Source organism: Aspergillus ruber (genome assembly GCF_000600275.1).
Source record: "Aspergillus ruber CBS 135680 unplaced genomic scaffold scaffold00004, whole genome shotgun sequence".
Classification (NCBI taxonomy): domain Eukaryota; kingdom Fungi; phylum Ascomycota; class Eurotiomycetes; order Eurotiales; family Aspergillaceae; genus Aspergillus; species Aspergillus ruber.
Window position 1 is genome coordinate 728,322 of NW_024467300.1, and position 24,608 is coordinate 752,929.

Consider the following 24,608-nt stretch of genomic DNA (forward strand, 5'->3'; position numbering starts at 1 on the left):
AACTACACTGTATGCCATATAATGATGATATCTCAATTCAATCCTACCTCTATTTCCTTTCTCATTAGAAATCCGCCAAAACGTCCATTGCCTTCGCTGCGATTCCGCGATTCTGGCCTCGAAAACCAGGCGGATGACTCAGCCGGCGGCGGAACCGCGAAAAATCCCGGCCGACGTGAAGGCGTCACTCCGAACTCGATTCGATTAGACAGACCACCAGCAGCTTTCTTCATAAGCTTCAGTCGTGTACCTTCACCTCTTTTCCTTCAAATCTCCTACTGAGATACCCATGGGGCTTTGGAATATTTATTACTGTTGAACTAATTGCCCTAACTGTCCCCGCACAGGCCAAGCCGTTTCCCACCAACGCCCACCCGGGCTCACCTTTCCTCTCATCATGGCCACCTCAATACTCCGACGGCCAGGCAACCTCGCCCGATACTCGAGAACCGCCGCACAATGCATCCCCCGCGCACACCCAATCCCCACATACACCCGCCAATCGAGACTATCAGCCCTCATCACCGCGCACCGGAGCACAAGGTGCTATACCACCGGAGGCCCCGGAGGCCCGCAACGCAACGACCAGAACGGACAGAACACCCCTGGGCAAAAGCCCGAGAATGGAGGTGATTCGGACCGGAATAGCAAAGGGCCCGAGGGACCTCCATCGAAACTGAGCAAGGAAGAGCAGGAGGGATTGGATAAGTTGATATCGAATTTGAAGGAGGGGGTGCCGCCATCGCAGCATCAGTTGCTGGATGATATCCGGACAGTGTTGATGAGTGAAGGGTTACCGGAGGAGGTGAGGGATTATATTGCGGAGCATGTTCGGTCTGGACGGGTGCCATCGCTTATGGATTATGTTAAGTTTACGCGGTATGTGTCGAAGAATATGAAGACTTATGCTGCGAGGATGGAGGAGTTGGAGAGGAAACGGGAGCAGGGAATGAAACCGGAGGAGGCTGAGGAGGAGCAGAAGAAGGAGAAGGAGCAGGAGGGAGAACAGCAACAGCAGAAGCAGCAGAAGGGCAAGGACCAGTGGAATAAGTCGCCGAACTTTAGGACCCTCGAGTTCCGATTCGACCCCGTTACGACTTTGATCAGCACGATGTTGGCATACTATGTCTACCAGAGCTTCTTCCCCGGTGAAGGCCGGAAGGAGATCACATGGCAAGAGTTCAGAGCGAATTTCTTCGACAAGGGTCTTGTGGAGAAGTTGACCGTCATCAACGGTGCTCGTGTCCGGGTTGATCTCCATCGTGATGCCGTGGCCAATGTCTACCCCGATTCCCCAGCAAGCGAGCAATCCTTCCATTACTACTTCACCATCGGATCGGTTGAGAGTTTCGAGCGCAGACTGGATGAGGCTCAGAACGAATTGGGTGTTCCCAGCGTCGAACGGGTTCCCGTCGCCTACCAGGATGAAGTTTCTTGGCTTGCAACCGTTGCATCTTTTGGTCCTACTCTTTTGCTGATCGGTACTTTCTTCTGGTTATCGAAACGTGCTGGTAGTGGAGGCGGTCAAAGTGGAATCTTCGGTATTGGGAAGAGCCGTGCTAAGCGCTTCAACCATGAGACCGATATCAAGACCAAGTTCTCAGATGTGGCTGGCATGGACGAGGCAAAGGTTGAGATTATGGAATTCGTCAGCTTCCTTAAGCAGCCAGAGAGGTTCCAGAAGCTGGGTGCCAAGATCCCCCGTGGTGCTATCCTTTCTGGCCCTCCTGGTACTGGTAAGACGCTGCTTGCCAAGGCGACCGCTGGTGAATCCGGTGTTCCCTTCTTCAGTGTCAGCGGTTCAGAATTCGTCGAGATGTTCGTCGGTGTCGGTCCCTCTCGTGTCCGTGACCTTTTCGCCAACGCTCGGAAGAACACGCCCTGTATCATTTTCATTGATGAAATCGACGCCATCGGTAAGTCGAGGGCCAAGCAGGGGTTCGGTGGCGGCAACGACGAGCGTGAAAGTACCCTGAACCAAATCCTTACGGAGATGGACGGTTTCAACACCTCCGACCAGGTCGTTGTCCTGGCTGGTACCAACCGACCGGATGTTCTTGACAAGGCTCTGATGCGTCCTGGTCGTTTTGACAGACACATCTCTATCGACCGTCCGACTATGGATGGCCGCAAGCAGATCTTCCGCGTTCACTTGAGCAAGATCGTTACTAGCGAGGATATGGAATACTTGTGTGGTAGATTGGCTGCTTTGACACCGGGCTTTGCTGGTGCTGATATCGGAAACTGTGTCAACGAGGCAGCCCTTGTTGGTATGTTACCCTTCTTTCTCTTATTTTGAATGCACAGTGCTAACAGTTTGCAGCGGCCCGTGAAAACGCCGACAAGGTGGTCATGAAGCACTTCGAGCAAGCCATCGAGCGTGTCATCGGTGGTCTCGAGAAGAAGTCCGTGGTGCTCTCGCCCGAGGAGAAGCGCACCGTCGCCTACCACGAAGCCGGACACGCCATCTGCGGCTGGTACTTCCGCCACGCCGATCCCCTGCTCAAGGTCTCCATCATTCCCCGAGGCCAAGGCGCTCTGGGATACGCCCAATACCTGCCTGCCGGCGGAGACACCTACCTCCTGAACGTCAACCAGCTCATGGACCGCATGGCCATGACCTTGGGCGGCCGCGTCAGCGAAGAACTCCACTTCGACACCGTCACCAGCGGCGCCAGCGACGACTTCAACAAGGTCACTCGCATGGCAACCGCCATGGTAACAAAATTCGGCATGTCCCCCAAGCTCCGCTACATCCACTACGAAGAAGACCAGCAGCAATTCCAGAAGCCCTTCTCCGAGGAAACAGCCAAGGACATCGACATGGAAGTCCGCCGCATCGTCGATGAAGCCTACAAGAAGTGCCACAATATGCTCGTCGAGAAGAAGAAGGAAGTCGGTATGGTTGCGGAGGACCTCCTCTCCAAGGAGGTTCTCTCGCGTGATGATCTGATCCGTCTCCTGGGTCCCAGACCCTGGCCTGAGACTGGTGAGTTCGCGAAGTATTTCGATGGACGCACCGTGCAGCCACCGGAGTCTCCGCAGATGCCGACGGAGGAGCTTGAAGGGAAAGATGGGAGAGACCAGACTCCTATTCCGCCATCATGAATGGAATACGTATGGTTTGAGATGTCATTTGGGCTTATTCTGTGTTGTATTTATTTGAGACGGTGCATTTCCTTGTTCTTTTTCTCCTCTTTATCTACCCTATTATGTCCTCTCTTGTTGATTTCCTCGCCGTGTCATAAATATTAGAATCTTTTTTTTTTTTTCACTTTTTGGCATCGTTGCTTTCTCCCCTCCGATTCCCGTCTTGGTTTCCATTCCTCGTTCTTTCTAATCACCGATTTCATTTGCCTATGTGGACATTCTCATGTATTCTATTGTATAGTAGGCAGTTCTTATCAAGACTATTAAATGATTGAATAATGTAATCGATTCCTGCTTCTGGGTGCCTGGCTTTGAATAGTAGTATTGGTTTTACCACGTAAATATATATCGCGAATTGCCCATGAATTTAAGTACAATCGTAAAACTGCAAACAAGCAATTGGATCAAATCAACACCCATCGTAACGAAGTACCTGAAGAGAAGACTACGATTCAAAATATATAACCAGAATCAAAAGGAAAACGAATAACCAAAAAAAAAAAAAAAAAAAAAAAAAAAAAAAAAAAACAAAATACTCAACAACCAACTAGCACCATATAATAACGCCTTTACTTACTCTTTCTCTCTTCAGCGGCAACACCCTCACCCGCCTGCTCAGCCTTCGCCTTGCGAGCCTTCTTCTTATTGCTACCCTTGTACCTAGGCTCAACCGAGAACCGCGGAATAAACCGCCCCACACGAGCCTGGTATTCACTGTACTCGGGATACTTACTCCCGCTGATTGATTCAGTAAGAGGAGTGCTACCCTGGAAGATCAGCAGGTAGCCCAAGATACCAAGACCAGTCCATTGGAGGTAGCTCTCGGTGCGGTAGGCGTTCCACAGATACATTGTGAGCCAGAAAGCCTGTTCAGCGGCGAAGTTGGGGTGGCGCGACAGGGACCAGAGGCCGGAGACGACGAATCCACGCTCCAGGTCCTCCGGGGTGAACTGACTCTTGTAAGGCTCGGGGATGCGCGCGTTCTTGTGGTACTCGTGCTTGGCCTGGTGGAAGTTCCATTGCTGCTGGTCGGCAAAGTACTCGATGATGATCAGGGAGAAGGCGACGCGGGAGAAAATTAGGTCGGGGAGTTCGAAAACCTGCGCATCTGGCAGTTGCGACAGGATGACGAAGTTGTAGGTCGGGGCGGTGATGAAGAGGAGGAGCAGGGATTGGGCAAGGGAGATAAAGACGATGTTGAAGATGAAGAAGAGGAAGCGGTTGTTGACTTTGGACTGGACAATCTCCCAGCGGTAGTCTTGCGAGCCGATTTTGTAGCCGCCTTTGCGCCAGTAGTTAAAGGTCAAGCGGAGCTGCGCGGGTCAGTCGTCATGCCAGGCTAAGAGAAGAGGGTGTGGACTGACGCTCCAGATCACCGAAACAACAGCAATAGTATCCAAGCTCAGTGTACGCACCCCCGCCAAACGCGCCCAAACTGCATAATGCACATTATAGACAGCTGGCAAGAGACTCCAGCACCGGTCAACTTGCGAGTAGTTCCGGTTTATCTCCGACCAGACAAGGAACAGAGCAGACAAGGCAAGACAGAGCGTCAGCGCCGTGATAAAGGGGTTCGTGGCAAGGTAGATTTCCTTCAGGGCGACCACATCTCTGCCCGCTTCTTGCAGCGCAGTGGGGAGTGATGTCAACTGCGAGAGGAACGGAAGAACAGTTTGGTCGAAGGAAGCGCAATCCACTGCCGACTGGGCTTCGGGGAGAGGGAGCGACATTGCGAAGAAGTTGGAGGCTGCAGATGGGAGGTTCGTGGGGAGCAGCTGGAGGTGGGTTGTTTTGTTATGCGAAGATCACGCGCTTGCCGGATTAGGAAGAGAGCTTGGAAGCTTTCTGCCTGGGGTGTCGAGGCTCTAAGGCAACAAGGTATAAACATCGCGCACGCGTTTATCCGCGAAGAACCGTCCTTGTCTCCGCTAGCAACTGGAACAGATGACTATGAATATTATCAGGCTTTAATGAATGCCCTGATGGAACTTTCTCGACATGTCACGAATTCTGTGTGTGGCTGAGAAGCCGGCCATTGCAAAGGCCGTGGCTCAACATCTGTCCGGAGGTTCCTTTCAAACAGTAAGTATAGAATCCTTGAAAAAAATTTAGTTAGATACAGAGTGCTAACGAATATAGGTCCCCATTCGCGGAAGTCCATATGTCAAGAACTATCTCTTTGACTTCAACTTCGGGAACCCTTGGGGCACCTGCTCAGTTACCATGACCAGCGTTATCGGTCACTTGACAGCCCTCGACTTCGAAAGTCATTTTAGAGGATGGACATCCTGTCCACCCAGCTCGCTTTTTGAGGCTCCAGTACAAGAGTTTGTGTCCAACGTACGTAACATTGCTGTGATTCGGTATCAGTCCGTAACCTCTAACTTCTGTATAGGACAAGAAAGCAGTCGCACGGAACATTGAGGAACAGGCTGCGCGATCCAGAGCCCTGTTTATCTGGACTGATTGTGATAGAGAAGGAGAGCATATTGGGACAGAAGTCCGGAAAGAGGCACGGCGAGGGAATGCGCGGATTCTGGTCAAGCGGGCGAGATTCAGTAATACTGAAAGGGCGTGAGTATTGCTTTACCATGACTTGCTCTGATGCATGCTAACAACCATTTAGTCACGTTATACAAGCTGCTCGGGCTTTGATTGAGCTTGACGAACTTCAAGCCAACGCTGTAGCTGCGAGAATCGAGCTGGATCTGCGAATCGGAGCTGCATTCACGCGCCTACAAACACTACAACTGCAAAACCTCTCACCAATCCTAGCAGAGCAGCCCATTAGTTATGGTGAGTGACTTGAACCATTTATTCTCAATTTTTCCTGACGGCTTCCAGGATCCTGTCAATTCCCCACCCTAGGCTTCGTCGTCGACCGCTACCTACGGGTACAGAACTTCAAGCCCGAGATATTCTGGGGCATAAAAGTCATACACACCCGAGATAACATCAAAGTCAACTTTCTTTGGAGACGGGTGCATCTCTTCGATAGAGCTGCCGTGATAATCATGCTCGAACGATGTTTGACTGCTAAGAAGGTCAAGGTCGTCAAGGTGAACCAGAAGCCTACCAGTAAGTGGAGGCCTTTGCCGTTGACAACGGTTGATTTGCAAATGATGGGGAGTCGCTATCTTCGGATGGACAGCCAAAAAATCATGAAGGTATTTAACACTGTTCGAGTGGTAATCGACATTTGTGGATGCTGATATCTTCAAGATCGCAGAAGGTCTCTATACAAAGGGTTTCATCAGCTATCCGCGTACAGAAACAGACCAGTTCGACAAGGCTATTGATCTAAAGAAGCTCATTGAGAAGCAATTCCCCGATAACAACTGGGGTCAATACGCACGAGAGCACGCCTCCCACTCACATAGTCAAAATAAGCGCTAACACTCTCCAGTCTCATCAACGGTAAATTCAAGACCCCCCGCTCAGGCCGCCACAACGACCGCGCCCACCCCCCAATCCACCCGGTCTGCTGGGTCGCACCATCGGCGCTCCCCACTGCAGACGACCGGAAAGTTTACGAGTTTGTCGTTCGGCGGTTCCTAGCATGCTGCTCCGAAGATGCCAAGGGCCAAAGCACAGAGATCGAGATCCAATACGGCGACGAATTCTTCCACGCTAACGGCCTGATCGTCTTAGAGAGGAACTATTTGGACGTATATGTGTACGATAAATGGGAGAGCAGCCAGCAGCTCCCGAAATTCGAACCAGGGGAGATGTTTGAGCCCACGGAAGCTAAGATTTTTGATGGAAAGACATCGCCTCCGAATTATCTGACTGAACCTGAGCTTATTGGTCTTATGGATGCGAACGGTATCGGTACCGATGCTACCATGGCTGAGCACATTGCTAAGATCAAGGACCGGCAATACGTCGCAACACGGAATCGAGGATCGGGTCGGACTTCGGTGCAGGAACTCATTCCGACGCAGTTGGGCGTCGCGTTGGTTGAGGGATATGATAATGTCGTGGCTGGATTGCCAGATAGTCCATCGCTGAGTAAACCATTTCTGCGCAAAGAGATGGAACTGCGAATGCGAGAGATATGTGCGGGGACCAAGACACGACAGCAGGTTGTCTTTGAGAGCCTCAATATGTATCGAGAGGTTTTTATCCATACACAGAGACGGATTAATATGCTAAAGGATGCTTGTCGGAAGTATCTAATAGAGAGCGCGGCGTCGTGATCTCGTTACCATATATAGAGGAGTTGAGACTTACAGCGATACCCCAGGTTGGACTAATGGTACTGTCAATACTAAAGAAAACCATTGCTCTATTGAGACTTGACAAATATAACAGAATAATTAGCAAGAAATGACAAACAAAACCATACACAGAGTCCAACTGCCATGCTCATCGCTCCATGAAATTCACACACACATGCGCACACACACATAGAAAATGAACAATAGAATCAGCAGGTTCACCTTGATGGATTCAAGCATTGTGTCTTCGGATTAGGGGTCGGAGGCGCTGAAGTCCATCTTGAGGAGCTTAAGCCCTGGTTCTTCTTTGGATTAGGGGTCGGTGGCACTGAGACCCACGGGAAAGCTTGAAGCCTGCCCTCCTTGGGGCTCGATGATGATGATGATGATGATGATGATGATGATGATGATGATGATGATGATGATGCCAGAGTCTCAGGTACTGGGGTCGAATTTGGTGAAGCCCACCAGGAAGTTTGAAGGGCCCCCTCGGGGCTCGAGGTCGGCGGGGTTGCTGATTTTAGATCCCATTGGGACGTCTCAAGAGTGGGGTCATAACCAGGAGGCAGCGATGTAGTTGCAGGGCCCCTGCTAACAGGCTCTAACGCCCACCACGATGACGCCAGACCGGAATTCTTAGGCGCTGGCTTGGGTCCCTCAGTGTTATTCCCCTCCTTCATCTCTATTTTCTTCTCGTTCCGGCCACCGGGGAAATCCGTCTCCTTCGGTGCCTCCTTGGCGCCCTCGCCTTCTGGGATCTCAACGCCCATAGAAGCAAGCACCTCCTCGATGTCATCCCCAGCATCCAGCGGGAACTGAATGCCGAGTTTCTTCATACATTCGAGGAGGTGGCTGTGTATACCCCGATTACTCCTTTCAAGACGGTCCAGTCTCGCGGCGTGGTCTACTACAGGGCTGACTTGCTCCGTCAACCACTGCGTCTCGGACTTTAACCTCTCGACATGGTTTTTGAACGTCTTGGCAAGCTCTTCCAACGAAATGTTCTTCACATCCGTTGCATAGCTGAAAAGCCTGCCTTCGTGAACAATGCGCTTCGCGATCCGTTTGAGTTCGGCATCGTGGTGAGCAACTTTCTGTAAGTTGTTCTCGGCTATGACCAGCCGACTTGTGAGATGCTGATTGGCCTCTTCAAGTTTGCGGATAGTTGCAACAAGACCATCAACATTGTTAGTGCTTCCCTCCTTGGTCGGGTCCAAGGGGGAGCTCGTCGTAGCAACCAACTGCTCAAGAGCAGTGATGCGTTCTTCCATACTGTGGAAGTTGGCTTCCAAAGCCTTGTTGTCCATCTCATATGCTCCGTTAGAACTTGAGAGGATTATTTGGCTAACATTAGCCTCCAGAGCTTCCTGATTTTCCCTAAATCTGTTGAGCTCTCTATAAGTAGCTTCCACGTCAAAAGGAACTAAACTAGTAGCCAGTTGGATGGACAGCACACGTTCCATAAGATCTTGAAGCAGCTGAGAGATGCAGTTACTAAATGCTATAACCGGCTGTAGATTACCCTGTAACTTGTCAAAATCTGCAGTTAATCCTTGAATTAACCATTCAATATCAGAGTAGTGAGGATGTGATAAAAGGAAAGAGGAAGAGACTTGGGAGGCGGTCTCATCGACGCTTTTTATATCCGGGTCGCAGGCAACAGTACCATACTCGTCGTGCTCTGCCCGTTGTACCAGAGTACTGGCAATATTTCTCTGAGTCTCAATTATATCTTCGATGCTGGAAATTAGATCGTAGAGGTGCGTAGTCGAAATTTTGTTGTTGTAATCGTCAGGGAGTCGAGAGCAGGCCACTGATGTGTTGACTTGTTCGATTTGACTCGACAGCTCGTTGTAGACGTTTTCAATAATGCCTTGGATTGCCTCGTATCCTGGTTGAATGCGTTCTTCTATGTTACTTAGAAAGTCCGTGATTTCTCTTATGTCCACCTTGAGAGATGCAATATCATCGAATGTGTTTGGCGTGATGTTTAACATGAACCCGTTCAAAATGCTGACAAGCTCATCTCGGAACACTGGGTTTGGTGAGGACCAGTGATTCCTAAATAGTACCTGGATGATGGTTTCAAGAGAATCACTGCGGTTATTATTCGGAATCGTATCCACAGCCGTTTTGTTGTTCTCCTTCCAGATGAAAAATAGAAGAGAGAACCCAAGGAACGCCAACGCAAGTCCTTCCCAAACAGCTCTTACCATGCCATTATGTGAGTACAACTGCGGGTGAAAACATTTCCTCAGATACATACCAATAACGTGTGGATCAAAATGCCTATCATTGCCGGCAGTGTCAGTAGGCGCCCGGTGTGGGGATATATGGGTAAAGTTTCGACTAGCCGTGTATTTTCCCGTAGTGCACTCGATAGTATCATCAATTTCTGGTGGCAAAGAATGGTCATCGAGCCAAGCGTCATTGCGTTCCTGTAAAATTTCGGGGAAGATAAGAGGATGCATTTCCTGGAGGGTGTAGACGACGCCGGTGAGCTGGAAGGAACTGACGGCCCGTTCGAGGAACGAGCGTGTTGGACTGATGCTGGTGAAGGGGACATGATGATACATGCCCCAGAGGTTGGAGGTGAGGAATACGATGGTTAGGATGGTTAGATCCATCTTGCGAGATTTTTGATGTTGGTGTGCTTCAGTTGATGGCTTGTCATCTTCGAGAGTCTGAGACACTATATATATACTTGGAATTGGAACTCGGGAATATACTCGAGTACACCTGACTGAAGAGCAAAGAGACTGACAAAAGACATGCTACCGAGGGTCTTTGATGCAGTACTTGATACAAAAAGGGATGAGAACCATAAAAAGACAATTCATTGTTTGGGCACGATAGAAATATATGGTAGTCTCCGCTTCAGCATATTGCGAAAAAGCCCGGGTATTGAAAGAAAGACAAAAAAAGATCGAGAACAAAGAGCAAACATGGAACCAGGAGCTGGTGTATCACATGAAAGTTTACTGTGGTCTGGCTAGAAAGACTCCAAAGAGGTGATTTTTTCTGATTGATATACACAGAATCAAAGAATGTTATGGCATATTCTGAAGTTTTTAACCAAATTACTGGGATAGACCTGAGGAACTAGGGCTTCCTTTGAGCAAACCGGCGGAAGAATCCGGTACCATTATATCCGTATTAGAGTGATATTGTACCCCATAACTCTCAATTGCTTCTGGGAGCTCTTTCTAGGCAGTAAGCATTGCGTATCCTATACAGCTGAATCGGAATGCTCTCAGGAATCCAGGGGCATACCACTATCAATAAGCAATGGAATGCCTAGACCACACTCAGTATATAACAGTTAAGAAGCGTATTAACAGAGGCTTACAATGGGAATTCAATTGCATCCGTGACCACTATGCTCCTCGGCAGCCTTACCATCTTCTCCCTCCTCACCTGGACCCTCGCCGCTTCTGTGTCAACACTCTACCAATTCAGCGACAAAGGCACATTCATCGATAACCTCGTCATCCGACAAAATGGCCATATACTTCTTACGCGAATTGACGTTCCCCAAGTCTGGTCCGTCGACCCAGATACCCATGTCGGGACTCTGGTGCACGATTTTAGTTATGACAACTCCACTATAACCAGCTGCTTCGGCATTGCTGAGGTACACCCAGGATCGGATATTTTCGCGGTGATAACTGGTAGCTTCGACTCGAGTAGTTTCTCCTCTATACCAGGCTCGTTTGAGGTATGGAAGTTGGATGTCAGCGGGGACGAAACGGAAGCGTTGCCATTGGTTTCCATTCCTGAGGCGAAGGCGTTGAGTGCTGTTATCAAGTTTGGGGATCTACTCTTGATTGCCGATAGTCCGGACGGTGCGATATGGCGTGTCAACCTCCGCACAAACGAATATGCCAAAGCCATCGTGCATGAGTCGATGTTGCCCGCACCGAATGCACCGCCAATGGGGATTAACGGTATCCGTGTGCGAAACGGCTTTTTGTACTATGCTAGTACTACGAGACAAGAGTTCCGGCGAGTGGCTATCAGTTCGAATGGAGAAGCTACAGGGCCGTTTGAGATAATCGCCAGCGGCATCGCTCTGGATAATTTTGATTTGGATGTGGATGGTACGGCGTACATGGCGACGAACGCAGAGAATTCGATTACCAAGATCTCACTAGATGGGAAGGTTGAGACTGTTGCTGGAGGAAAGTCATCGAGGGAGTTACCAGGGCCGACGTCTTGTGTATTGAAGGGGAAGATGCTGTATGTTGGGACTAATGGAGGCTTGACTGAGCCGGTGGATGGTGTGTTTACGGAGCAAGGGAAGGTTGCAATCATTAAGCTTCCTTAATAAGTACCATTCAACTGTAGACAAATAACAATGAAAAACTACTGTGTCGCCTTGAAAACATCATCAAAGCGATCCTCATTGAACCGCACCGTCGGCTTCAATCCCGCAAACTTCCACACTCCATCCACCTTCCGATAGTAGTGCTCATTTGTCGCATGCGAATGACCCTTAAGCTTAACCTCACTCAGCCCCGGATCAGTATAAACTAGGTGCGCCGCTCGTAACTGATGGTGGCCAATGACAAAGTCATCCGAGATCTTCTCCCAAACGGTGGCACCCAGGAGATGCTGCGTCCTGATTGTCGGGTCTCCAAGGAAGTCGGGGCTAGAGACCATCTGGAGGTACTCCTCAGCGGGCATGGGGTCCCATTTTCTGAGACCGATCTCAGTGTAGTCGACGGTGAGATTCGGAGCGACGATGCCGCGGAGACGGTCCCAGTCCTGAAAGTCAGCGACAAGTTTCCCATATGTGTAAGGAGGCCCTTACTTTGGAATCGTAGCTGTCAGCCCAGTCGAAGGCAACCTTTTGCAGGGCAAGGAAATCTAAACAATTAGCGGTGTGGCTTATACTACAATGGTGTAAACTCGCCGTGAAATTCAACTTGGGCCTTCGCCATGATCGGATGGAGTAGAAAAGCAAAGAAAAAGTAGAAAATTAGCATATTGACAGCAGAGTAAACATGGCCGTCAGCGATACTTAAATATCAGCATTCCAAGCGTATCTGCATGCGGCCAGATCTATTATTACCGCTTTCGGAATCCGAGAGCAGACACTGAGACAATGCATTCCTGATTTGTACTTCGCTTCCGGTACAGTATCTCTATATAAGGCTCGTAAGCCCCTGCAGGAAAGCAAGATACTGACACATCTACGTTCTTACACCTAGTTACCTACTTGCACTTCACAATGGTTGCCCTCACTCCCCAGATCTTCACCGGAAAAGTCGCGCTTGTCACCGGTGGTGGCCGCGGAATTGGCGCTGGAATAGCAGGCGAGCTTGCCCGTCGAGGAGCCCAAGTCGCCATCAACTACGCCCACAGCCGCGACTCCGCCCAGAAAGTCGTTGATGCCATCAGCGCAACAGGTGCGCAAGCAGCCGCCTTCCAAGCGGACCTGACCAAGCTCGAAGAGATCGAAGGCCTCTTCAAGCAAGTCACCGCCCATTTCGGCCGTCTGGATATCGTCGTCTCGAACTCTGGCCGCGAATCCTTCATGCCGCTGCCTGAGACAACTCTCGAAGCCTTCAATGATGTCTTCGACCTCAACACTCGTGCGCAGTTCTTTGTCGCCAAGAACGCCTACGATTACATTTCGCCCGGTGGCCGTGTAATTCTTATGTCGTCCATCGCCGCCGGTGTGGGTGTCCCCGGACACGCACTATATGCAGGAAGCAAGGCGGCGGTCGAAGGATTTACGCGCTGTTTTGCGGCGGATTTTGGGAAGAAGAAGTGCACGGTCAACACGATTGCTCCTGCGGGGGTTAAGAGTGACATGTGGCTGCAGAATTCGTGGCGTTATGCCCCTGGCTGCGACAAGGGGTCGTCTTTGGATGACATCGAAACTGCCCTTGCTAATGGAAGCCCCCTGGGCCGGTGTGGAGTGCCGGAGGATATTGGCCGCGTGGTTTGCCTGTTGGCCAGCCGTGATGGTGAATGGATCAATGGTGAGTTTCTTGCATTTGTTCATTTATCGCGTCGTTCTAATGCAAGTGATATAGGGCAAATTATTCCGGTTAATGGTGGAGCGAACATCTAAGACACGTATTTACATTTACATGTTGTTCTAGTCTGGAATGATATTAATAGATAGAGTTGACATATTTGGCATACAATTCAGTTAACATGAACAAAGTGCAGAGTGTAATCGAGCATCTATCCACGTATTTTGTAGAAAAGATTCCAAATACTAGAACAGTGTCTCGGAATTTGTCTTTGCAGATGCAGTTCGCATGCTAATTTTAACTGCCGTTCTCGATGCGGTCTGCACCCAAGAATTCCATTCTATTCCGTCGTGTCCCGTGGAACAACGCTCAATAGGATTGTTGCAACTGGAGAGAGGACGGTTCTCGATCTCAAATCGATAAATAAGATCGACTCTAACCAAAAACGGCTAACACGAACGCGGGTTCGAATACCCGTGCTCGAACATTACTGAAGGCAGGAATGTTATATATCTTCCGAATTGGGAAGTATTGCATTCTCGGCCTCCTCGCATTCCTGCAACCAGCACTCTGCATGTAGATTAGCTGATAATATGAGAGTACTTAAGACACTGTATTGTGTGCTTTACTATTGCTGGGAACAATAACCAGTAGCTCAACAGTCACAATGGGTTGGATCCTCGGAGAAAAGTTCAACACTGTTTACCCACACAAGGGTTCTATCAAGGTCTTGTGGGAGACTCGTTGGAAGTTTGCCGTGCGTCTCCAAGCCAATACATACTAGCAGGTACTAACTGTAGCAGTGCGAGAAATCCATCTACCCCTTCCATGATGGCAATATTGAGGACTTTGAGCCTATCTTCCAACAGTTGATTGAGGTGAGCAAGAAACACCATATATTCAATCTAACACTGCTAACGAACCCAGAAAAACATCAATGACGCATCTACAGATGAATACACCCATACCTTCCTCCCTGTAGCCTCCAACCTCGAAAAGAAAGCCGAGGAAGCTATCCGCAACAACCAAACAGACAAAGCATCCGACTATCTCCGTCGTGCCGCCGTTGTCTACCGCATCTCTCGCTTCCCTTACATCGACTACACAAACAAGAATGACAAAGACGATATCAAATGGTATGCCTTCAACCGCCAGAAGGAGGCCTACCTGAGAGCTGCCTCTTTCTGGAAGCCTACCATCAACGAAGTCATCATCCCCCACACCCACCGCGCCTCCATCGATGGCGAGCATATTCCCATCTACACGCGCTTCCCAGAAGAGGCTTGCGCGGGCAACCCCGTTCCTGTTGTGCTGTTGTTGACAGGTCTTGATGGATATAGGCCTGACAACAGCCAGCGTACACATGAGATCATCTCGCGCGGCTGGGCGGCGGTTGTCTGTGAGATCCCAGGGACAGCAGATTGTCCCGCTGATGCGGCGGATCCGGACTCACCAGATCGGTTGTTGAGCAGTGTGCTTGACTACATGGCGGGAAGACCGGAGTTGGATACCAACAAGGTTGTTGTTTGGGGGTTAAGTGCGGGTGGTTTCTATGCTATTCGCGCGGCGCATACGCACCGTGCAAGATTGGCTGGTGCGATTGCCCACGGCCCCGGAAGTCATTACTTCTTGGATCCGGAGTGGTTGAGCAAAGTCAACGATCATGAGTATCCGTTCTTGTACGCCCCTCTTTCCTTTTTGGAAAAGTACTGCAGCTAATGAAATAGGTTGACTCCCGCCTGGGCTAAGAAATATGGCTACGACAACGACGCCGATTTCGCCAAATACGCACAGAAAAAATTTTCCCTCGTGGAGACTGGTATCGTCGACCAGCCCAGCTGCAGACTTCTGCTTTTGAACGGTGTCAACGACGGTGTTACTCCTATCGAGGACTGTATGGTTCTCTTTAACCATGGCAGCTCGCCCAAAGAGGGACGGTTTTTCGAGGGTCTGCCACACATGGGATACCCAAATAGCTTGCCGGTGTCGTATCAATGGTTAGAGGAAGTTCTTGGGAAGAAAGATGTGAAGAATTAGGCATTGTGTGAATAGTATTAGTATATAGTGAAGTCATCACTAACATTACACGGAGTATACTACCAGTTCTGTGATCTAACTATTTTCAAATTTTTGCATTCGGTAATTACCATGTAGAATCAAATGTGATGAAAGCCCCATACAATGCCGAAAACTGGCTTATCCTTTATATCTGGAAAGATGTGTACACACCTAGAAGGCTCTTCATAATACTTCACAAATACAGCATGATTTTTCCATAGAACGCAGTGCCATAGCTTACTTGTTTCTAACCTTAACAAGACCAAATGAATTGCCCAAATCCCTTTCGACCCAACAACGGGCCTGTATATACACTTCACATTCCGACACATCAACGAAAACAATACTAAGATAGCCCTTCCAATGCCATACACACCCCAAAACACCAATCAACAACCCAATCCCCATCGCTCTCTTTTTACTTACTCTTCCGCTTTCCGAAAGAAGTCCAAGGACAAAAAGTCATCATCTTGAATAGCCGGAGCAATAAGAGTGTTTTCCGGTTTCGACAGAGCGTCAAGGCCTCCCTCAGTATGCCAGTAGCCCTTATGGCCCTGAAATCCCGGCTTCCAATAAGGTACAGCCCCAGCCCACTCATTTGTGGGTCTCGGTATGGAGTCTGTTGTATGCGGAGTGGGAGAGTCAGGGATAGTAGGCTCTGGTGTAGAGGGTGCAGAAGGCGCAGAGGACTCGGAAGTAGGTTGGGGATCTGGGCCGGGTGTTATATAGTTGGTTGTCGCAGGAGTATTTGGTACAGATGCGACGAGAGGACTGGACTCTGGAGTAGATTTAGAAGTCGGATCAGGTTTGATGTAGTCAGGGCCTGTAACTGGGGTCGCCGGTTGAGGGTTTGCACCTGGAATACTTGCAACCTGGGGACTCGAGGCTGGCGGGCTGACACTTTGAAGGTTCGACGGAAGCTCTGCCAAATCAGAGCTCTGACTCGGGTCCCAGGAAGCCCTGTTTATGTTAGCTTTTATCCATTATACCATCCGCAGAAGAATACTTACCCGTCATCACCCGGGGTAAGCTGGGACATGGCTACATTATCCCCAATGTTTCCATCCGCGTTACCGGATGTGGGTGCTCCATAGCTAGAGCAAATTTGCTTGTGATCCTTGGGGATCGTCATGTTAATATGCTCAGGTGCTTCAATCAAAGTTGCGACTAAACCCGACTCAACGTGCCATTCAATATGGCAGTGCAGCAACCAGATCCGTATAAAAGGTCAGCATCATAATTCCATCCTGCTAGGCATTGGAAAACTTATCTGGGTTATCAGCACGGAACCGAATCACACTGTGACCGTTGTTCTGCACCATGATAGTATCACGCTGAACAGGCGTCGACGAGATATTCGCAAAGTACCCGTTAAACATTCCGCCGTCTACAGCGGACCGCTGCAAGACCTGGAACTGGTGCCCATGCAGATGCCACGGGTGCAGGTTACCGTGATGGTTGTTGATCACGATCTCGACGACCTCGCCATAGTTTACGACCATCGGGTTGACCTGTCCGTATATTGCCTCATCTGTGGGGTCGTCTGCCGTCAACGCTGTGTATAGTGTGGGCACTTCCGGCGCCCTATATGTCTGGCCATTAACAGTGAACCGCGAGACGCCATTAATATTCCTAGACCCCGTGTGTAGGATAATTTGCTTGTCCACAGGCTCCAGGAGTGGCTCCTTGCCAAGAGGAACAAACTCCACATCGTCAACAAAGTCTTGATTTGGATCGAGATTGTGAACGGATGGTGCCGGCGGTAGCTCTTTGGCATCATCATAGACGAGCCACGCAGTAGCATTAGGGTTAAATCCTGCCGGTATATCCCGATTTTCGTAGAAAAACATCATGTTGATGTCCGTCGTGTCCCAGATGGCATAGTTGCGGCTGATATCAGGCTTGGTACGGATGAGAACACTCATACGTTGCCCGGTTGTGACACGCAACTTCTTGTCATGAACTGGGTACGGTACAGTATAGATACCATCTACTTCGACAACAGTCATGTCATGACCCTCAAAAATCCACGTATGACCGGGCCAGTTGCCCAGACAGACAATGTGCACGAGATACGTCTTGTTGGGCTCGACCTTAATCTTGGCATCAGATGCGTCGTTTATCAGCGTTGAGTCAGGGAGTGGCTCAAAGCCGCCATTTGCATTTCCATTTTCCACGGACTGATAAATGTTCAGGAGAGTTGGCATTTGCTCGTTGTACCAGTCGGTGAAGGTAAGGGTGAATTCGTCGTCGAATTCAATCGGAGTCAAGGGATCGTGAACAATCAATGGACCACGTAGGCCGTCGGGGTATTGACCCATGTTATGCGAGTGATACCAATATGTCCCTGTTTGGTTCGCCTACCTCGTGTTAGCCGACGTGCTCTCTCATCCGAAAGGGGCAAGCGCACCATAAAATCATAAGTCATCCTACTGCCAGGAGCAAGCGGACACTGAGTGACATCTGACGACCCATCCATCGTGCCCGTCATATATTGACGGAATCCATGCCAATGGATACCTGTCGTCTGATTTCCCAGTCCATTGTACACATCCACGATTAACCGATCCCCCAAGTCGACATCGACCTGTGGGCATGGCCATTCTCCGTTGATTCCAATCACGGGACGTGAGTAACCATTAGGAGCTGCGTTGACCCAGGTGATATTCCAGGATAAATGGACGTCTTTGGCGAGTGCAGACTGTGCCAGCCAGGAGAGACCGAAGAGCACGGCTGCTTTAGCCATGGCGAATCGCCGATGCCTCAAAACGGAATAGGGATTAAAAGATTGGATTAGTTAAACAGAATAACGCAACAATATCGCCAATTATATTGGGAAACATTCGAGGAAAGTGGACAGAACGGGATATATACAAAGTTCCAAAATCACTGTGAACAAAGGACAGCTGGGCTACTATTCCGGCATCTGAAAAAAGGGCGCTTGGTACCTGTATTCGGAAACCAAATTGGGTAATTTAGCTTGCCGAAAAATGTGGCATTTTCTCCTTGCATCAATCTAACATGTTTACATTGCGGTAAGACCTGAACACGGATAACTGTTACTAGCAAGGGCTGCTATCATTCTGCACATTTACCGCTCTATTGAACCTACACCCTTGATCTAAACACCTCGGAATTGGAAAAAAAAAAAAAAAATCGAGTCTATAGATAGCTCTCCGGCACGTCCGGCCATGCATCGATACCGTCTAGCAATACCATTCCCATGCCGCCGTGTAGATGAGTCAATGTGTGGCAATGGAGGAAAAAAGGCCCCGGGTTGACCACTTGGTATCGGATTGCCAACCACGACTCTCCAGCGGGCGACGTTACAAATGTGTCCCGGTACAGTGGATTGTAAAGGGAGAATAATTCGGGGTGTTGCCGGGCTGCTTCATTGACATCCGGCCACTGGAACTTTCCTGTTCCCCGGCCAATGATAAAAGCTTTGTTGGAATGCTTGTGCATCGGATGCGGAGGCTGCACGACTGTCGGCTCGCTTATTTCCAATTGGTAAACCAGGTCAACCCAAGTGCCGTTTGTTGTCGTGATTTTGAGCGCATCTGCGAGTTGTGGGCTGTCTGGATTGTGAATAATCGGGTACATCGCATCTAGGTCTGCAGGAAACAATTCTGATCCATCCAAGGTCCATTTCCACGAGGAGCCAATTCGGCCCAGCGTCAGGAGATGGAAGTCATCGGCCCTTCGTGCTGGACGAATAGGTGGAAATGGTGGCAAGTTGCTGGTATCCAGCGGCTCCACGGAGTCCGAAACGGGGGCTCCACCATAGTTGATGTATGCCTCCGACTCACGCTTATTGTTCTCGCCTCCCTGATAGGTAACTGTGCCATAGCCCGAGATTACCTGCTGAGCTCCAGTGCTCGCGACACGCATTGTATATGAAGCAGGCTCTTTATCAAGCTTGACCATGGCCGAATAGCGTTCCCCGTTGTATATCTCAATGGAGTGGGCCAATTGGGGTTCGATATACCGCCCGTCCACTTCATAGATGTATAAGGGGTGCTCATCAATGGAGGCTACAAGAGCCTTGATACCGGCCGCACTAATGAAGTTAAAGCTTGCCCATTTTTGCGATGCATCTACTGAGAACCCGGCATGAGGGCCTTCGCTCGGTTCGCAGCCGGAGTTCAGACCGGGAGGGAGATTATCGGGGTGGTGCTCCCAGTCTCCTTGTAGCGTATTCACAAATGGCACACAGCTAGTAACGTTAGAAACAGATCCCGCCTTGAGACAAAGAAACCATATCTTACCCCTTGTCAGTCAAAGTAGCGTTGATAACTTTTTGGGCTGGCGCTGGTTGGTATGAAGTCAATTCCTCGGGATCCTTGCAATAGACAGATCCCATGCCGTTAACAAGAATGCTATCCGAGCAGCTAGGTTCTGTTAGAATCTGATAATTGGAAATTAATGACTGGTACTTACAAGATATCGTAACCGGTGTCTTCCATTGCTTGCATATAGTCGACTCCTGTCAGGTGATCCCAGTCCGAAAGAATCACTGAAATGGGGTTTTTCTCTGCTTCTTTCATTGCCTCGAGATCATTATGGTCGCTGGATATTTTTGAGAATGGATTTTCCCGATCTGGTGATGGTCTACAAAAGTATTAGCTCAGTTCAAAATCTTGTCCTTTAGAATTTACACGCACCTAATATGGATTGCTCCATAGAGACCATCCATAAGTAGTGATGTATCATGAGAATGATACCTGCGTGGGTTAGCATTATTTTATATGAATAGGTATGTACAACGTCTAACCAGTATGTTCCATAGTCATTTGCGCGCCACTTGTAGACGTAATTGCCCTCGGGTTGAATGGGGAATTGGGTCAAACCCGGCACCCCATCAGAATATGGGGTGCCTCTTTGTCTATATCTTGTTAGTTATGAGGGGAGAGAATGGCTATAGGCCACATACTCAATCCCGTGAAAATGAATGGTCGTATTGAATGGTGTGTGATTGTTCACTTCAACCTGTTTACAGTTAGCAATGGTGGCCATCATCACAATTTATTCAGTCCATACAGTCACATCATCCCCCTCGTCAGCATATAGCGGTGGCCCTGGAAACCGGTCATTGACAAAGATCAGTTCCCGTTGCACACCGTTTGGGGACCCAGGCACCCAGGTCAAGTCCAAAGTGTAATGGACCTGGGAAGCCCGGGCAAATGCTGCCATAAAGAGGCAGACACCAGCGAAGGCCATCGCTGCGGTAAGTCGGCTTGAATATGTGGTAAAACTATGGGCATAAATGCGCGTTTCAAAATTGGCAAATACCAGCAGGAATTTAGAATGCCTAGAGTTTATAAATACTCTTGCAGCGACTCTCCATATCGCCTTTCATGTCTAAGCGTCCCACGCTGAATCCGGAGATTCAGCCGAAAGCAGTCGATAATCAGTCTCGGAGCCCTGATAAATGGCTCAAATCGGCAAGGGTGTGTCTTGAATTGGAAAGGGAGATCCTGATCCCGGTCCGTGGCTGGTATGCAGGTCTCCTCATCCCTAGCTGCAAGCCACTTCAGGCCAGGCCATATCCCTTTTCCGGATATCTTTTGTTGAAACTTCAACCAAAGAAATTTCTGTGTTATCCTTCTATGATGTCAATCGTGTCAGGGTGTGATATTGTGACTCCATTATATTCTGCAGCTATCATATGGGTTCCGTACCTGTCTGAAAGCATAAATATCTGCATAGGTCTGCAGAAGCCCCTCGCTGCTTGTAGATGTATAATATCCATAAATCCATCATTGATCGGGATTTGGTCGAATTCATTATTAATCGAGTTGCATCCTATGTGTCTGTAATGTATATTGTTTCCTGTCCTGGAAGCAGGTATTGATTTGCCATCGGTGCTGCAGATAAGGCACTTGTGAAAGAGAATAAGAGAAACGAAAAGTGATGGAACAACACAAAGGAAAAAAGGAATGATTGCAACAAAGAGAAAAGAAGCGGATCGTTACTGCAAAATGATCATGAGCAGTCAAGAAACCTCCGTAGTATTCCAGACATTTGATATGCCATTCTATACTACTACGTACTCTACGTCGCGTATTATAACTGTCCAGGAAATATCCATTGGGCACCATTTTCATTATTAGAGGTCACATTCATCTGGCTATAAAAGCTCTTTGATGGCAAGTATGCGCGCGTATCTAACCGGTTTTGCTTGAGCAAAAGACAAAGCGGGCTGTCTCATCGGCTTGGTCTATGTAGACAATGTTCTTTGGAGATAGATATAGCCTGATATATATCTTTTATTATTAGTAGGACACTCATAAACCTCATCAATTACACTTCCTGCAAAACCACTCTTTCCTTACTCTGCTATACGTTCGTCCATACAAGCAAACATCGGTATCGCAATGAACACCTTCGGTCTCACCATGTTCTCAATCCTCATAGCCATATTCGGCTACTTTCAATGTATTCCTCTGACAGGCATCAATCGACTGCAGGACTGTCTGAGAAAGGAATACGCCTTGGGCCATTTCGGAATGATGGTTGACAGATTTTCCCCAGTCGCTTATGACAACGATTCTTTTGCGAGCTCCGAAATACAGTCTGATGCACCGTCCGCTGTGGTTTTGTTGACATCATCTAAACTGGAACCAGTTGGTTATGCTGTGGACACCGTTATGGCCAACTTCAGTGCTTCCGTGGATGATAAAATAGGATATACAACCGATATAGTGTCGTTGGGTGCTGACCAGAATGAGTCTTATTCTGGGTTCTTCCACGACACTTACTGCCCTTATCTGATCGCAATCTGCTCTCGGTATGCGGGATTTCCATCGCAGATTTGGCCAGTTATAAAAAGCTTTTTCGGGCTTGCGGTACCTCTAGGGCCACTTGTCATACTCGTGGGGTCGCTGACCGTCGCCTTCACGTATTGGCGGAAGTTACGGACAGCTGGCGCCGAGGTCATGAGATTGACCAGTAAGGTCCAATCCAGAAGAGCTTCTCTCCAACGAAAGATCGACCTAGCAGCCTCGGTAGTCGATCAGACACTCGACGAGATTGCAAGACATATTCCAGCAGAACAGGAGCGCATCCACCAGTATCTGGCGTCCTTTCGTCCAGACGATGTTATCAACCAGGAGATTAATGCATTCCGCGAGAAGCTTGAGTTTTTTATCCAGAGCGAATTCGACAAACAGATTCACTTGGTGAGGGATTATCTGGAGGAGCTCGAGCAAGTACGCCAAACTCTCCCAGGTCCTGTAGAAATTCGAGCCCAATGTGAGAAATTCCAAGAGACGTTCGAGCAAGCCAAGGAAGTGCATAGCAACCTGAAAGATGCCTTGAAGCATATCGATGAGCTTTTGCGTTCGAAACAGACGCCGTCACTTTCTCAGGTTGACGACGAGTTTCATGCTGTGCGTTCTATCTCCAGCAACGAAGGAACAGGCCCGAGAAATGTAAATGAGCGCATCCGTGGCAATACAGATACGCGATCTCGGTCATTGTCACGGTGGGTGATGGCGTCGGGTCGTCACGAAATGACACCAGAGGAATTTAACAAGGCACTCGAGATCCGACGTGAGAGGGTGAATATGAGGTGCGCAAACCGGGTTAAAACAGATTCTGTTTCATCGAATGGTCAAAGTTGTACTGCAATGACCGACCGCTGCTCTCGGTAGACCTCTTTTGGTCTGGTTTGATCAATGCTGGATCATTGGGATGCGGACATGATATTTGTATGTCGGTTGTACTTTGATAGACTGCATGTAACAGGCTGAATTTAGAAAAGAATCTGTATTCTTGTGGACACCTTGGGCTTAGAATGATAATGACAAGAGTGTTCAGTAACGGTAGAAGTAGAAGCAAATGTGGAAATTTTCCGGAATACTTCCTTCAACATGTTTCCGGTTCGGATTGTCTGACATACGCTTGAATGAAGCAGCGTACCAAGGTGCTCAGTCTTTCCTTCTTGTTCATGTATCTGTAATCATACAGAAGTCAACAATCAAGGATTGGAAAAGAAAGAGAAGCCATCGATATGTCAAAAGTACTAAATTAAGCATTGGCTTTGCATGCTTTGTGGCGGGTATTTGACAATACGAAAGAAGGATACACCAAAGAGAAGCAAAAAAACATATATGAAGGTTGGATCAAAGACAACATTGACAAACGCCATGTACTATATTTGTGAATTCATTGTCTCGAGCACTTGCGGCTGCATAGATTTACATCGACACCACTCGCTTTGGTCGAAAATGAATACTAGTACCCTTGCATATATATGGACGCATTTTCCATATTCCTCATGCAAGTATTACCAAAGGAATTTCCCTGACAAAATAACCAGAACACGCAGTCAAGAAGCCACCATCCTCAATTTGTCCCCCAATGCGCTCGGGAAAGCTACTCGAAAACCACCCAGCAGGGTCTGCGAAAGCATCAAAAGATTGCAAGTTTACAAAGATGGGACGGAGCAGCATCAAGCCAGAGACAGTCACCACCGAGATTCAATTAATCTGTGTTGATCTCCAAGTTGAAAGGTAGGAACATGTACAGCCCACAGACCAAGAAAGACCCACAGAGACGAGAACACATGCGATGCCATTCTGGTGATTAAATCGAGAATACCTGGCCATAGAGCCACGCTTGAGTATGCAAGAATGGCCCTCTCCGCAGCATTTGAGCAAGGAGCATTAATGGTGCATCCCATCAAAGGACAGAATTTCGTCTACAATGGAAGTGCTAGATTACTATCAAGTTAAAACCAATGTTTCAGAGCTCAAAGACAGAATATTGCCCTTAAAGACGAGCTGAAAGAGCTCATGTATATTTAGATGATGGTTAGGAGACGGTTCCTCAACACCTATAAGCGAAAAAAGTTGAATAAATTCGACAGCTTTAATTGGCATGCCATCGAGACAGTAAATCAAATGTTTCACTCCGGTGATGCCCGTTTTGATGCGACGTTTGGAAACGAACTGATACAGATGTCTTCAAAGGGATGTATGGGCTCGCTCCAGTACAAGCTTTGAGAGTTGGTGAATTCATCATAACCCCAATCCTTTAGTTACAATTATAGTAGCAGTATCAAAGCATCAACCGACTATCTAAGCCATAAACCGACATGCAAGCCAAATGGCCTTCAAATATACCGACCATTATAATTCACAAATCGAAGCCCGCTTTCATAAGTTTATTTAACCTTTCGCGGATTCGA

General features: G+C 48.6%; 11 protein-coding genes across 11 annotated transcripts; 6 read left to right on the forward strand and 5 right to left on the reverse strand.

Moving 5' to 3' along the window:
* The first annotated feature begins 206 nt into the window (after nucleotides 1-206).
* On the forward strand, nucleotides 207-3,449 carry EURHEDRAFT_384079 (ATP-dependent metallopeptidase FtsH/Yme1/Tma family protein). The gene is made up of 2 exons (XM_040779604.1): nucleotides 207-2,270; nucleotides 2,324-3,449. The coding sequence occupies exons 1-2, from the start codon at nucleotides 398-400 to the stop codon at nucleotides 3,106-3,108; spliced, it is 2,658 nt and encodes an 885-aa protein (XP_040641789.1). The 5' UTR covers nucleotides 207-397; the 3' UTR covers nucleotides 3,109-3,449.
* A 270-nt stretch (nucleotides 3,450-3,719) lies between these two features.
* Nucleotides 3,720-4,880, reverse strand: EURHEDRAFT_375058 (DUF1295 domain protein; the record flags this gene model as incomplete). Its single annotated transcript, XM_040778707.1, has 2 exons — nucleotides 3,720-4,463; nucleotides 4,515-4,880. 2 exons carry the CDS (start codon nucleotides 4,878-4,880, stop codon nucleotides 3,720-3,722), a joined length of 1,110 nt encoding a protein of 369 aa, XP_040641790.1.
* Nucleotides 4,881-5,100: 220 nt separating this feature from the next.
* On the forward strand, nucleotides 5,101-7,505 carry EURHEDRAFT_409431 (DNA topoisomerase 3). Its single transcript, XM_040781075.1, has 7 exons — nucleotides 5,101-5,232; nucleotides 5,290-5,490; nucleotides 5,546-5,724; nucleotides 5,777-5,946; nucleotides 5,995-6,317; nucleotides 6,373-6,509; nucleotides 6,557-7,505. Exons 1-7 carry the CDS (start codon nucleotides 5,149-5,151, stop codon nucleotides 7,347-7,349), a joined length of 1,887 nt encoding a protein of 628 aa, XP_040641791.1. The 5' UTR covers nucleotides 5,101-5,148; the 3' UTR covers nucleotides 7,350-7,505.
* A 3,244-nt stretch (nucleotides 7,506-10,749) lies between these two features.
* EURHEDRAFT_448874 (uncharacterized protein) lies at nucleotides 10,750-11,697 on the forward strand (the record flags this gene model as incomplete). The annotated part of the gene is made up of 1 exon (XM_040783770.1): nucleotides 10,750-11,697. One exon carries the CDS (start codon nucleotides 10,750-10,752, stop codon nucleotides 11,695-11,697), a length of 948 nt encoding a protein of 315 aa, XP_040641792.1.
* Nucleotides 11,698-11,735: 38 nt separating this feature from the next.
* arp1 (scytalone dehydratase arp1) lies at nucleotides 11,736-12,313 on the reverse strand (the record flags this gene model as incomplete). The annotated part of the gene is made up of 3 exons (XM_040786136.1): nucleotides 11,736-12,137; nucleotides 12,184-12,239; nucleotides 12,286-12,313. The coding sequence occupies 3 exons, from the start codon at nucleotides 12,311-12,313 to the stop codon at nucleotides 11,736-11,738; spliced, it is 486 nt and encodes a 161-aa protein (XP_040641793.1).
* A 290-nt stretch (nucleotides 12,314-12,603) lies between these two features.
* arp2 (hydroxynaphthalene reductase arp2) lies at nucleotides 12,604-13,522 on the forward strand (the record flags this gene model as incomplete). Its single annotated transcript, XM_040787080.1, has 2 exons — nucleotides 12,604-13,360; nucleotides 13,415-13,522. The coding sequence occupies 2 exons, from the start codon at nucleotides 12,604-12,606 to the stop codon at nucleotides 13,450-13,452; spliced, it is 795 nt and encodes a 264-aa protein (XP_040641794.1). The 3' UTR covers nucleotides 13,453-13,522.
* A 502-nt stretch (nucleotides 13,523-14,024) lies between these two features.
* ayg1 (heptaketide hydrolyase ayg1) lies at nucleotides 14,025-15,449 on the forward strand (the record flags this gene model as incomplete). Its single annotated transcript, XM_040787481.1, has 4 exons — nucleotides 14,025-14,114; nucleotides 14,161-14,235; nucleotides 14,285-15,036; nucleotides 15,085-15,449. The coding sequence occupies 4 exons, from the start codon at nucleotides 14,025-14,027 to the stop codon at nucleotides 15,392-15,394; spliced, it is 1,227 nt and encodes a 408-aa protein (XP_040641795.1). The 3' UTR covers nucleotides 15,395-15,449.
* Nucleotides 15,450-15,790: 341 nt separating this feature from the next.
* EURHEDRAFT_384085 (uncharacterized protein) lies at nucleotides 15,791-16,547 on the reverse strand (the record flags this gene model as incomplete). Its single annotated transcript, XM_040779605.1, has 2 exons — nucleotides 15,791-16,375; nucleotides 16,426-16,547. 2 exons carry the CDS (start codon nucleotides 16,545-16,547, stop codon nucleotides 15,838-15,840), a joined length of 660 nt encoding a protein of 219 aa, XP_040641796.1. The 3' UTR covers nucleotides 15,791-15,837.
* Nucleotides 16,548-16,665: 118 nt separating this feature from the next.
* Nucleotides 16,666-18,161, reverse strand: abr1 (multicopper oxidase abr1; the record flags this gene model as incomplete). Its single annotated transcript, XM_040778708.1, has 2 exons — nucleotides 16,666-17,775; nucleotides 17,826-18,161. 2 exons carry the CDS (start codon nucleotides 18,159-18,161, stop codon nucleotides 16,666-16,668), a joined length of 1,446 nt encoding a protein of 481 aa, XP_040641797.1.
* A 416-nt stretch (nucleotides 18,162-18,577) lies between these two features.
* On the reverse strand, nucleotides 18,578-20,608 carry abr2 (laccase abr2; the record flags this gene model as incomplete). Its single annotated transcript, XM_040783845.1, has 7 exons — nucleotides 18,578-19,631; nucleotides 19,684-19,806; nucleotides 19,856-20,026; nucleotides 20,080-20,139; nucleotides 20,190-20,300; nucleotides 20,349-20,404; nucleotides 20,456-20,608. The coding sequence occupies 7 exons, from the start codon at nucleotides 20,606-20,608 to the stop codon at nucleotides 18,578-18,580; spliced, it is 1,728 nt and encodes a 575-aa protein (XP_040641798.1).
* Nucleotides 20,609-21,792: 1,184 nt separating this feature from the next.
* Nucleotides 21,793-23,070, forward strand: EURHEDRAFT_375068 (uncharacterized protein; the record flags this gene model as incomplete). Its single annotated transcript, XM_040778709.1, has 1 exon — nucleotides 21,793-23,070. One exon carries the CDS (start codon nucleotides 21,793-21,795, stop codon nucleotides 23,068-23,070), a length of 1,278 nt encoding a protein of 425 aa, XP_040641799.1.
* Between the last annotated feature and the right edge of the window lie 1,538 nt (nucleotides 23,071-24,608).

What these genes read in the sequence shown, in the direction of transcription:
- EURHEDRAFT_384079 (XM_040779604.1), top strand. Translation starts at nt 398, where the DNA reads ATGGCCACCTCAATACTCCGACGGCCAGGCAACCTCGCCCGATACTCG. An exon ending in CAACGAGGCAGCCCTTGTTG is followed by an intron (nt 2,271 to 2,323) that starts GTATGTTACCCT and finishes AACAGTTTGCAG; the next exon opens with CGGCCCGTGAAAACGCCGAC.
- EURHEDRAFT_409431 (XM_040781075.1), top strand. Translation starts at nt 5,149, where the DNA reads ATGTCACGAATTCTGTGTGTGGCTGAGAAGCCGGCCATTGCAAAGGCC. An exon ending in ACAGCCAAAAAATCATGAAG is followed by an intron (nt 6,318 to 6,372) that starts GTATTTAACACT and finishes GATATCTTCAAG; the next exon opens with ATCGCAGAAGGTCTCTATAC. An exon ending in TGGGGTCAATACGCACGAGA is followed by an intron (nt 6,510 to 6,556) that starts GCACGCCTCCCA and finishes AACACTCTCCAG; the next exon opens with TCTCATCAACGGTAAATTCA.